The following is a 13,254-nucleotide window of genomic DNA, read 5'->3' as shown; positions in this document are numbered from 1 at the left end:
ACACAAATAAGGTGTTTTTTGAGTCACAGACAAGACTGAAAAAATGAAAAAATACTCCACTGCTGTCTTCAAGATTAGATTCAAACACTGCTGAGCAGTAAGGCCTTCAACAGGTGCAGGCCCTTTAAATAATAAATATAACGAGCCTGCACTAAAGCACTGAAAGTGAGAGCAACTCAAAGCTGAAGAAGCAATGTTATAAAGAAGCCAATTTATTGAAGGAAGACAATGCACATCTGAGAGACAAAGAGAAAATAATTTTAAATCATTTTAAAAATTCATGCAAAGAGAGTTTCTTAATTTGAAGTTTTGATCCAGCTCTTACCTGGCGAAACACAATACCAGTATCAGTACAGTATCTCTGGGTTTCTTCTCCACCCTGCAGCAGAACGATTGAATTCTTCTGGACATCCTTATTCTGTCTCAGGCGTTCACACAGCCGTCTTCTGTTCAAGGCAAAAAGCGCTACAGGCACTTTCAAAGTCTCATTCCCCAGCCAAAAGGAGGGTCTAGAAGAGATTTTTTCAATTGACAATTAAAGGCAAAGACAGTGGTTAGCACAATTTAGATGCACAGTGTTCATTAGTTTAGTTCAACTTTACTATAAAGGTGCAAACAACAGACAAGGCTGGCTGCAGCTACAGCCCATTAATGTAATGTCCCTCATTACACCCCTTTGGGTAACACAGCACAGAGACTGCAGCCCATGCCAGCTGAGGAGAGGCAGAGCAGGAGGGAAGAAAATTAGTTCTGAGTTGCTGAAAACAGAAGTGGAGTTAAGTCTAGCAAGTCCTTCTGGGAAACAGGGGGCAGAGAGAAAAGATGATGGATAGCAGACACAGGACTGTGGTAACTGACAATGGTCAAATAAGAGATTTTTAGGCTTCAGGCATTAGCTTGAGCCTGTGTGAAAGCAAATCACGTAACTTTCTCAGACTGGCCTGAGAAGTGTGGCCTGGGAAATCATAAGGAGGAATCCAAACAGTCCCTGGAGAAGGAAAGCAACCTGTGCAGGTGTTTGGATCCTTGATGTTTGTTTGTAAGAAACAGTCAAGGGGTGATGTTCCAACTGACCAGTGAAGGTGATGTGTTGATTTCATGACCAATGAGAGTTTTACCTTTCCAGACCTTCTTGGACCTGTCTATAAAAGAAGATCTGGAATAATAAAGCTTGCTGTCTTGTGCAGGCCAGCTAGAGAGTCTGTGTCATGCTTTACCATTCCTAACATAGCCCAACACAGGACAACAGCACTTCCCATACTCACACAGGATCTGCCATCTCTTTTCTATGTATGTATGTTTATTTTTGCATGCACACAAGCAGCTTCAGCTGGTGAACTCAAACATGTGGCCACAGGAACATGTATTGGGTACCACAGCTAGACCCTGAGGCAACACAAGTGCACTGAGACAGCCAGAAAGTTCCTGAAAGGTTGTACTCAACACAGTTTCAGCTGCAAGGATACAGTTTAAAAGCAGAGAACTCACTGTAACTAAGTAATTTTAGATGTTGAAAGTGCCTCAAGAATATGCAGCTGATTCACCCACATTAGCTTCAGGTCCATAAGTGCACTGTTTGGAGCTTTACCAGTAGAAACACTACAGCTTTTCTGGGATCTGGAGCAGAGGGAGGAGTTTAACCAGATGCTATGAGAAGAATCTAAATGCAGTTTGTTTTGGGGGTGGTTTTTTATGCTTAATATAGCAAAGCTATGCTTTGGAGCTTCAGTATTAGAGATGATCAATAAAATTTATCCATAAAATCCTATCATTTAAGCCCAGTTTGTCCCTCCACCTCAGCTTCTCCACGACTGAATGGACAGTGACTTTCTATCAGCTGTGCTTTACAGGAGATGCCAGAAAGGTGCAGTTAACTTGTTACTATGTTAAGATGACAAGAAATGAGCCAACCACCAAAGGATTTAACCTTAGAGGAGCAAAGCCCCACATCTTAATTATTATATAGCTTTCATAGGCAATCTGAAAGGTAACCTTTGATTTATAGCTGCATAACCTCCTAAAAGACTTTAGCAACCTCAGAAATGTAAACCCTATAATTTCCTACTGCAACCACAGCATAAAAGAGCTAATGAAATACTTTCTTTTACTTGCTTATAACCACTTGATGTAACAGCATAAGTAATTTTAAAAGGTAAAAGACTGTTCTTGCTAATCCAATTTTCAAACTCTCTGCTCACAAGTTCAGCTAATGGTGCACAAAACCCAGAAGTGTTTATTTTTATTTCTTCCAACACACACCTGACAACCCAGCACCAAGGCAGGCAATCATCACAAGGGCTGCAGACTACCTATTGTAGCACATCAGCACAGCATAAGCTTTTTTTTTGGGGTACCCACACCTGAAGGAAGCACGTTCATACAATCCTAGCAAAAGCTACAGGAAGTTCTAAGTCAGATAGTGAACCTTAAACTAAAAATAGGCAAGGCTTTCCAGGTACAAAGGTGTGGCTCAGTAATTAAAAAAATTCTGTTCTCCAAGCATGATCGTCCCTTGGAGTAAATACATGCAAAGGCCTGGAAATCATGTGCTCACCTTATAGGACATTTATAAAAGGAAGGAGAGAACATCATCAGATACCCTTATACCATATGTTCTCAGACCTTTGTATCTGCTGATAAAAAAAAGAACAACAAAACAGGCAGAGGTTGTGGCACAGCCTGTCTCATGTTTTGCTTCAAAGGAAGGAAGAAAGTCACCTTCATCGCAATGTTACTCGCTTCACAAGTTTGGGAATCTTTTTCTGTGATTTAAAATAAAAATAAAAAAAAAGAGAGAGAGAACTCTGACCTCTCTCCTCCAGGCCTATTCCCACACCCTGGAGTTCATAGGAAGCTGCTACAAAGGCACCTTTTCATCTCCCTTAAGTCTAATATTAATGCTCTTATTACACTTAAAACCTTTGACAATCTAAATGAGACTCAAGGAGAAATAATTACATCAGGTAGCAATTCATACCAGTAATTTTACTATGCCACTCCATTGTGCCTTTTAGTGGGATCTTAATGCTAAAGCTAAAATGCATTCTAGTGCAGAATGGAAGTTCTTGTGCACATTTTGTCTAGGTGTTCTCTAAGCATGTTCTTCCTGGGACATAAGAGATTCCATTTTCCCTGTCTGAATATGATGCCACAATATTAATCCACAGCAGAGCACGGCCTCTGCAGTTATTTTAGAGTGGCACAGTTTCTTTAGAGTCATGGCCCTGGTCTCTGTTTTAAGGCTGCTGTAGAAATCACAACAGCTGAGCATGCTGGACCCTGCAGCAAGGGCTGCAGGCCCTAAGGGCTGAGCTGAGTGTTGCTGCAAATCCTGCTCTGTTCTCAGGTTCTCTGCTGAGCACTCGTGTTAATTCATACCTCAGACAGAGTGAGCTTGCCAGGAAATATACCTACTTTCAGAACTAGAATCCTGCAGAGAAAACCAGCTAGGTTTTAGAGAGAATATTCAACTCTAATATTTTAGGAGTTTTCTTCCTCCATAGCTCTTGTTCTCTTTTTATTCCTGCAAGCACCCAGATACCAAACTGATGGCACCCCCATGGATGGACTGACAACACAGCAGAACACCCACAGGTGCTGCTTTGCCTGCAGAGATCTTGGCACACATAAGCCATGCACAGCTAACACAGAGAGCTCTTTTTAGAGACAATCCTGACAGGGGCATTTAAGTTTTACAAAAAGGTGTACGGCTGTACACCCGGCTTTCCATGGCAAATAAAAATTGGGAAACAGAACTCCCATAATACTCAAGATCATGAGAAAAAAAAAAAGTGAGACATAGGACTGTTTGTTCAGTGACTTGTAGTAAATTGAGAGGGTACACATATTTAGCTGTCTCACATGTGTATCAACCCTACAAATGCACATGCAATTACAGCGTAAGCAGTGTAAAACTATGGTATTTGCCTTGGAACAAAACTGCCACAAAATTCTCGCTAGGGAAGAAACTACAAGTTTTTCATTTTAGTCCGTGATCTCTAATCACCCAGTTATATTCCACAAGACACACAAATCATAGAATGGGTTGGGTAAGAACAAACCTTAAAGATCATCTTATCTTGTCCCATGTCCCTCTCATGGGCAAGGACACCTTCCACTAGCTGGTTTTGTGTTTTGCACAGCCTGGCTCTGAATACCACCAGTGCTGGGGCATCCACAAACCTCCCTGGGAAACCTGTTCCAGTATCTTATCACTCTTACAGTTAAAAATTTCTTCCTAATATCCAGCCTAAATTTCTGTTCTTTCAGTTTCTACCCATTACTCCTTGCCCTATCACTACACCTCCTGATGAACAGTCCCCCTCCAGTTTCCCTGCAGCCCCTTCAGATACTGGAAGGTGCTGTGAGTCTCCACACAGCCTTCTCCTTTCCAGACTGAACAGCCCCAATTTTCTCAGCTTGTCTTCTTACAAGAGGCACTTCAGTCATGATCAATGTCATGGCCTCCTCCGGACTTGCTTCAGCAGAGTTATCAGAATTGAATTAATACAACACATCGGCTGGTCCCTTAAGGTCAGTTTCTTCTGTTAGCACAAGGACTCTGGCATCTCCAGCGACAAACTCAATCCAAACTCTCATATGAAGTTTAAAGAAGTATATTTGATTGAAGCACTGCTTTGTGGTGCACACCTCTTTGAAGCTATGCAAGCTTCTGCAAATAAACCTTAGCTGGTATCAAAAGTGGCTACTTGCAAGAACAAAACAGGCCAAGAGAAGCTCAGCTCCCTTGTTTTCTCTGGTCTGGTACCAGCATTCAACCACTGCTCAGCCTGGTAAAGGCCTCCCACAGTAGCTGACAGCTTCCTGCTGGCTGTCACATACAATTTTTATGATCACTTAGACCCAAGCTCACAGACAAGCTCTTTTATTTTATTATACTGCAAGTGAAATATAGCTAGGAACATTAAACTACATCTGTTTCTTCAAAGGATATTTTTCTTTTGCCTGGAGCTCCTGATCTTCAATGCTTATTTCAGAAGTCTTAGAGAGAGTACATTCTGGCACTATATGATTCATCTAACGTTTTGGATTTGTTGTAAAGCAACCATCAGAACACACTGGTAACCAAAACTCCTATTTTATTTCTGGTTTTCCTACCATTTTTCAGTTAACCTTTTGTACTTCTGGGTTTTTTGAGCAGAAAATTAATGGACTGCCATTACTGTTCCATTGAGATCCCACAGAGAGGATCCAGATTTCAATGAAGATGAGAAACCACTGAAACTACTTTTCAGTAAATTATCACTTGTTTATTGACTGGGCCTTATTTATTTGTTTGTTTGCTTTGAACAACAGATTCATCAACATCAGCCTGAAGCCTAAACAATTTCCAGTGCTGTTTCTACATCCCATATGTGAAGCGCAAGAGGCCCATGCTAACAGCAGCACGAGGAAACAGGTGCTGCAACCAAACAGTAAAAGCAACTAAGACTGTTCAAGGTATAAAATGGGTATTTTCTTCACGGCCAGCTCGGTGTTTCTTGTAAAGCTGACAGCTTGCAGTCCCGGCGCCGCTCCGTGTCCTCGCCAGCAGCCCAGGGCAGGGCGGCCGCAGGGCTCCGGGGCAGGGAACGCCCGGGCAGCGCTGGGGGCTCCAGAGCCGGGGGGAACCCACAGGGAGCGCCCCAAAGCCCCGGCTCACAGCCAGGCCCCGGCCTCACCCGTGCTCGGCAACTTTGGAAACTTCCCCCTTCGTCTGGATACGGTTATAATGGCACCTTCTTGCAGCACGGCAAGAAATGGCTGAATTTTGTTATAAAACGTGGGAAAGCCCCTGCGCTGTGTAATCCAAGCCACCTTTAAGCATCGCTTCCAAACCTGAGACAACTTAAAGGACAATGCACGCCTAGGGACGAGGCACTGCGAGCCAACCCGCCCGTGGGACCCTTCACAGCTCTCACCGACCCACGCAGAGCCCGAAATCCTTTCGGGGAACCCCAGGTGCAGCGCACGCAGTCCGGCGCTAGCCTCTGCCCTGCCTGCCCGGCCCCACCGCCGGCCCAGCGGGCCCCCCGCGAGCCCCCAGCGGCCGCGCCGTGCCCCTGGCAGGGAGCGGGGGCTCCGGGGGCTCCGGGGGCTGCGGGGGCTGCGGGGGCTGCGGGGTCCCGGTGCCGCTCGGCCGCGCACTCACCCCGCCGCCGCAGCCATGTTCGCTCGCCGGCCCCGCGCCGTCACGTGGCGGCGGCGCCGCAGCGCGGGGCGGGCGGAGCGGCCACAGCACGCTCCCTTCTCGGCCCCGCCGTGCTCTCCTCAGAGCCCGACTCGCTCCCTTGCCGGCCCCGCCGTGCTCTCCTCAGAGCCAGGCCACGCTCCCTTCCCGGCCCCGCCGTGCTCTCCTCAGAGCCCGACTCGCTCCTTTCTCGGCCCCGCCGTGCTCTCCTCAGAGCCCGACTCGCTCCTTTCTCGGCCCCGCCGTGCTCTCCTCAGAGCCCGGCCACGCTCCCTTCTCGGCCCCGCCGTGCTCTCCTCAGAGCCCCGACTCGCTCCCTTCCCGGCCCCGCCGTGCTCTCCTCGGAGCCCGACTCGCTCCCTTCCCGGCCCCGCCGTGCTCTCCTCGGAGCCCGACTCGCTCCCTTCTCGGCCCCGCCGTGCTCTCTTCAGGACCCCGACACGCTCCCTTCTCGGCCCCGCCGTGCTCCCCTCACGGTCCCTCCGTGCTCCCCTCACGGCCCCGCCGCCCCGCCACAGGCCGGGCTGACACCGCACCGGGACCCCCCGACCCCGGGAGTGTCGTCCTGACATCATCTGTGGCTGCTCCGGCCCTGTCCACCCGTGCTGGCTTCTAAGGAACAATTCCAGGCCTCGAAGCCAATATAACATAATGTAAATACAATCTTTTACAGGTGATTGCTGCCCTACCGCTGACCTGTCCTCAATTAATGGTTGCTCAAATGTCCACTTCATGTGCAGTTCTACTGTAATCCCTGGAAGAGATGTTTTCCACCTGCATTTTGAAGTGGTGAAGGTGTTTAACAGTAAACTTTGGGCATGGTGTGCTGGAGCCATCGCCAGCCCTTGGGCTCACCCCACCCTGCTGATTTTTTCCTATTCACACAGATTTCATCAGAACCCAAAATTACTCATTCTTGCCTCAAAATTACTTGTTCTTGCTTCAAGATTACAAGATATCTGAAGAAACTATCATAGTACAGGGTTCACATGTCAAGTAACTCGATGCACTTGCAAAAGCAAATAGCCAGGAGTGCGAAACACAGATAAGAATGAGAGAGCTCTGCTCAGTGACCTGAATTCAGGGTCCGCTGCTGCGTGCAGCAATAAAACAGCAATAAATGCAGCTCTGGGTGGGCAGGTAACCCTCTCTCCCTGCAAAGGAAGGGTGAGTCCTTGTTCTAGGGCTGCTCAGTAATGCCGCTGCTCTGTTGGTCAGGCACTGATCCCAAAAGAAAGTACCTGAAATATTTGGCTGCCGCACGTGGAGGGTCTGCTTCCACCACAAACACTCGGGAAAGAGAGGAATGCAGGGCAGTGCAAAGGCAGGGTATGATCATCAAATACCTGGAGCTTAAAGTTCATCTGTGTTATGAAAAATCAGCATGCACAATTAAGCCCCTTTTTCTCATTTGGTCATATTGTCCTCTAGAAGTTGTGAGAAAACTGCAGCTACTCATGCACGGCTGGCTCTGCAGTGATGTGTGAGAGCTGCAGGGCAGTCACAGGCAAAGACTGATTTCAGGAAGTCTGGATCGGTGCATGTACATTGATAAAACTAGGAAAGTCAAGCAGACATTCTCTACCTCTTAATGTTTTTAAGTCCAAGAGTCAGTACCTTTAGTACAAAATGTATAATGAGAAGTTTCATGAAGTGTGCATTTGACAAGTTACAATACTTATTTTGGGGTCCAGATTCATGGATAAAGCCCCATTATAGAAATAATTGATAAGTTGTTGAATTTCAATAAACTTTCCTCAGTTTTTTCAGACTGAAAAAAGTGAACTGTAGTGAAATATTTTACTGCTTTCAGTCCCCTAGAGGGGCTTCCTTCTGCTTAGGTTCCATCAGAACCACTGGGAGGAGGCTGGGAAGCTCACTTTGCTTTTCCTTCTCCTCTCAGGACTAGAGAGAAAAGACTAAAGCCTCAAGGCACTCTCCAAATACGGTCATTTGTGGCTTTGAGCATTCATCCTTCCCTCCTCCCCTTTGCCTACCCCTACACTTACCCTCTGTAAAGGTCTCCTGCATTGTAGTATCTGCTCTCTAAAATAGGTTTTCTGGGTATCTGCTCTCTAAAATAGGTTTTCTTGGTCTCTGTCCTGTTTCATTTCCTTCTTGGTCATTTTACCTGCCTTCCAAAAAACAATCACCACATTTAGAAGTTACCTGCAATGTATTAAATCTCAGCAGGAAATAAGACTACATTCATTGGAGGGAAAAAAATATCCTGTTCTTCTGTCTCAGGAATTGAGAGAATGAAACTCCTACACTGTGCACAACTTCAACTCATTTGCAAGGTGGCTCTGCTTGAAATGCCAGCCACAGGAATGACACTGGCTGCCAGACTGGGAGCAAGCCCAGCTTTATTGCACCTATAGACAATTCTGGTTCTCTCCATGCTGCAATTGACTCTGCAACTGAGAGGAGTAAACAAAAAAAACAAACAAAACCAACAAAACAGAAACAAAACAAAGCAAAACAAAAACAGAAATAAAGGGAAATGCTGATTTATCAGCACAGGAATTGTTCTAAGTTCAGCTTGATCTGTTTTTCTGCTGATTATTCCTCCAAAATTTTGGAAGGTAGAAGACTGCTGTCTGAAATACTCTGTGGCACTCTTCACTTGGGTGGGGGATCACTGGCTAGGCAAATAACAACAGATGGGTAGGTATTTGAGTCAAAGTCTTTCATACATTGTAGGATCAGCTGTTAGTCTCAACTAATTACACAGACTGCTATATTAAAATGTGTTAATACTGTGGGGTTTTTTAATAGAATCATTCTACAGAGACCCCTACTGCCTTTGTTTGATATAATGGCCATAAGTCTTTAATGTGGAATTAAGATTACAAGGTCACTTCAAAGCAACAGATTGAACAAAAGCATCTGCCTTTGGCATTTTCATCATGAAACGATTTTTAGTAAATTTTCCCTCAAGCACTAAATGTATACTGCTGTATTGATCTTTTGGATCTTGAAATAAAAGTGTGATTTTCCCAAAGCTTGCTTGAACTAAATTATTATAAAAGACAAGAAAGGTAAAGCATTACATTACCTCATTGCTCTCACCATTGACTTTCAGCTGAGAGTAAGAAAATCTAGTATATTCAAAATGTACCCATCAAGGATCACATAGCCAAAGGTAGCTTCTCCAACTATTGTTTGATCTTCACAAAAATGTATTTTTTTTTTTTCAGGTTCATTAGTATAGACTGTAATTGTTTCATTTATATAAGTTGCTGCCTCAGAAACTCCTATCTCATCAAGATGTATTAAAACAGCACTATCAAAACTGCTTCAAAGGTTTCTTTTTTTAGATGTTTGGGTTGTCAGGTTTTCTTAAGAATTAGTGGCCAATGTGATGTTCTCTGTAATGCTTCTCTAGTACCTCTGGCAGCTTGAAAGAATCAATTTTTGTATATTGCAACATATTGCTTTGCTTCAATGAAAGGAGACTTCTCAATGATTTTTCAGTCTGTTTGCTCGTATATTATATTTTTTGCTAACCCACAGGCCAGGAAGGCAGGAAGGCCATGAAGTTTATGTCTGTCTGTATGTCCTTTGCCTAGTGCCCAGCACCACGGCTCCTTTCAGGTTTTCAAAGAGTTGGGTGTATTTGTACTTCATTAAAATGTGACATGATTGCAGTTCAGTCATGGCTAATTGCCAGGTATAAGAGATAAGCCACTATCCTGTATCTCCTTTTTTATAACTGATAGTAGTTAGCATGACAGATTAGCATTTCTGTTTATTCTAAGTAAGTTTTAATGAACATTCTGTAGTGAAATTTTGCAACAGTGGGTTTGGGACATGAATGTGGTCAGTATCACTGAAGCCATTACCCCAACAGCATCACCAAAATTTACAGCAGACACCACATCTGAGAACAAAATTCCTTCACATTACTCATGGTCTATTTCTTCAGCATTTCTCACTTTCAGAAGTCCAGCCTCTTTCTACAATGAGGAGTGGCTCCCTGACTGTATTTTGAAGAGCACAACCAAAGAGCTTTGCACCACCTTCTATAGTAGATTGGATTTCTGCATGGGAAGAGGCAGATGAAGCTCCTGTACTGTGTTACAGAGAATCTGTCCAGCCTGCACCTATGGACATGCACCATTTGTACAATGGGAAAGCACCACTAATCTTGCAAGTTCCCTGTGGTACCTTGAACTTGCCTGAACCCTTCCAATATATTGTACAGTTTTAATACAGAACATGTTTACAAAGCTTATTTTTTCTTTCACTAGTGACTGCATAATATAGTCTCCACCCAGTGCACAACAAATCCCCAAACAAGTTTATAATATGCATATGTAAATATTTTCTCAAAAGATTAATGCCTTCAGGTTTTTGCAGATTAAGATCCATATCTTCACACCAATTTAAAGTCAGATTTCTCACTTTTTTTGGTAGGAAAATCCTCTTTAATTACAGTTTATCTGGAATGTACTTTCCACTCTGAAATCTTACAATAAAATTGTAAGCCACTGGTTTATCAAGGTCTGTATTTTGTTGATGATGAAGAAATTGCTTTCTCTTACACAGACATATTAGAATTGTCTGAAATGAGTTCTTCCAGGCTTTGCATGGGCAACGTTTATTTTTCTGCTTGAAACATTCCTACCCTCCTCGCTAGGAAAGAAAGTCATGCTTATGATGCTGCCCTCTAATTGCAGGAACCACTGCTCCTGTAGCTTTTCCTTTCTTGTGCTGCTGGGCTGAGTGGCAACAGTCAGTCTAGGAATGACAGCAAGGTTGCCATGGAGCCACGTCTGCCACCGCATGAACTCAGCCCTTCCCGGCCAAAAGTCATCGATGCTGCTGCCCCAAAGTGTCTCCCAGCGCTGGTCCTCAGAGCCAACTGCAGATGATGAGATAAATTACTTCCTTTTCCTGCAAACCACTCATCTAATCTCCTCTGCATCTGACTGGAAATTTAACCCAGCTGGCTCCTGCCTTCAATTTAAACCTAAAAAACCCCAAGTGATAAGAAACTGGCCATCAGATGATCTAATCACAGTCTGTGTCCGGGGACTTCAGCACTTTTTCAGTTTGGTCAGATCACTTACACCACCCAGTGTCCAAAGCCCCCTCTCATGAGCCAGCTTTAACCTGGGAGCTTAGGAAGGACCAGGGGGACTGTGCAATAACATATTAGAGGACAGAGAGGATAAAAAACTAGAGCTTGTGAATCAGAGAGTTCAATTATCTTTTGAGCTGTAAAAAATGGCTGTTTTACACAGCCATGCTCTCCCCTAAAGACATTACACAGCCTCTCTCCAGGCAGTGGAAACTGTGCCAAAAGCACAAAGTTCACTAAGGATGTTATCCACCTCTTTGCCTTTTAATGAATCAACTGACTAACATTTATTTTAAAAACGGGTCATATTTCCAGGCATTTTTCAAAGACTGCCAGTTTGAGGAGAGTGTGACTCAGTTTATTGCAGAGACAGCCCTTATTTGCCGTGTTTCTCCAGGGGTACAAGCTGGCACCTCCCTTCATGAGTCACACTGGGCACAGGTATCTACAAGGTGACTTCGATGCATGCATGAAAATTGGCTCAATGAGAGTCAACTTGGGCAACAAAAATAATGTCTACAGTCACCATCTTCTGCTGCCTAGCCTCTAAATTCAAATCTCATTGTTTTTAAATTTGCAGTCATGAATATAGAGGTGATTTCTAAGAAATTATTATTTGCCATCTCAAAAAACCTTTTTTGCTAAGCTACCCTTTGGTTCTGTACAAGTTTAAGCTTTTGTGAGGACAGTTCTCTTAGTTCCCATCAGCACTAGCAGTGTTAATGCCATTTGTGCAAAGGAGATTTGGAAGCTCAAAGAATGTGTGTGTGGTTTAACTGTGTGGATGTGTGGTATTTCCAAGCACCCTTTGTTTCAGGTGGCATCTGTCTGCATCCTTGAGAATAAAAAGGCTCATACAATTCCACTGATGTGGTGCTGCAGCAGTGCCATTTTTCCTGCCTCAAGCCCTGACAGGAGGCTTTGTCTGTATGCAAGGGCCCTGTTTGAACTGCTGCCTGGTGTCCTTGCTTTGTAGGCTGGCAGGAGAGGTGGTGGGGTTTTTTTGGTTTGGTTTTGTTTCCATTTTCAGAAAAAGTTTGGACTCTTTTGCGTCTGTTACTGTTGAGAGCAATAACTTCTCTAGTCCAGGCTGACATTATGTGATGGCCAGAGACAAAGGATTCAGCTTCAGAAAATTGTGTGGGTTCTCACTGAATCCCAGAACTGGGGAGATGCCAAGAAGCAATAAAGTGCAGGCTTCACCCTGGGATGCTCTTGTGGCAGGCAGCCTGCTCCCCTCCAGCCCCAGCTTCTTCTCAGTGATAACTGTTAGGGCTTTATGCTGAGTATCAGGAGGTCTAAAGCAGCTATAAATCAGAACAGTTCCAGTATTAAACGTGACCTAACAGTGCTCATTTAGGACATGGCTTTGTGTGTTTGCTTCCTGCTGACTGCACGTTTAACTGTGCAGCACCACTTTGGTGATACCACCCTAACTCTTGTATGAGTAAGGGCAGAAAAGGAATAACGTTGCTTTCCCAATACTGTAAAAAGCTAATTTTCATTTGTTTCCAAAGATATAAAAAACAGAGAAGGAAAAAACTCTTCAGGCTCAGACATCTTTCTGAAATCACACCTTGGGGCATTTGGGTACCACCCACCAGCTCATTGGCTGCTGTGGGCTGTGCCCATCTCCCTTACTGTGTAAAGTCTTCCCAGTTTCACTTTTCTGCAGTAAAAATGGGAAAACAAATCATTGAGCCACACAGCAAAGTAAGCCAAATGACATGCTGACTAATGGTGCTTTGACATCATTCAATAGATTTTATAGACATTAAGGTCCCATCAGAAATTTGTCAGCAGTAGTTTAGGAAATACTGAAGATTTGCAGAGTTAACAGCTTTGTGGGTGTTTGCTGTTTGGCTATCTACCTAAACAAACAGCTGGTGCAGCTGGAATCAAGTCAGCAAAGTTGTTACTAATTTAGATTCTTCAGGCATGTCTCTGCTCCAGGCACAGAAATGACTGCTGGAGCATA

The 13,254-nt window shown here is 44.3% G+C and overlaps 1 protein-coding gene across 1 annotated transcript in view; it reads right to left on the bottom strand.

Moving 5' to 3' along the window:
• PEPD (peptidase D) overlaps positions 1–6,228 on the bottom strand; it is a 137,710-nt gene extending 131,482 nt beyond the window's left edge. Inside the window, exons 1-2 of the mRNA XM_058846098.1 lie at positions 6,152–6,228; positions 326–509 (exon numbers count right to left, since the gene is read on the bottom strand). Coding sequence (XP_058702081.1) covers positions 326–509; positions 6,152–6,168 — 201 coding nt within the window. The 5' untranslated portion in view covers positions 6,169–6,228. The remainder of the gene's footprint in view (positions 1–325; positions 510–6,151) is intronic.
• Between the last annotated feature and the right edge of the window lie 7,026 nt (positions 6,229–13,254).

Source organism: Poecile atricapillus, chromosome 10 (assembly GCF_030490865.1).
Source record: "Poecile atricapillus isolate bPoeAtr1 chromosome 10, bPoeAtr1.hap1, whole genome shotgun sequence".
Lineage (NCBI taxonomy): Eukaryota > Metazoa > Chordata > Aves > Passeriformes > Paridae > Poecile > Poecile atricapillus.
Note: the sequence above shows the minus strand (reverse complement) of the source record. Positions and strands in the feature narration are given on the sequence as shown.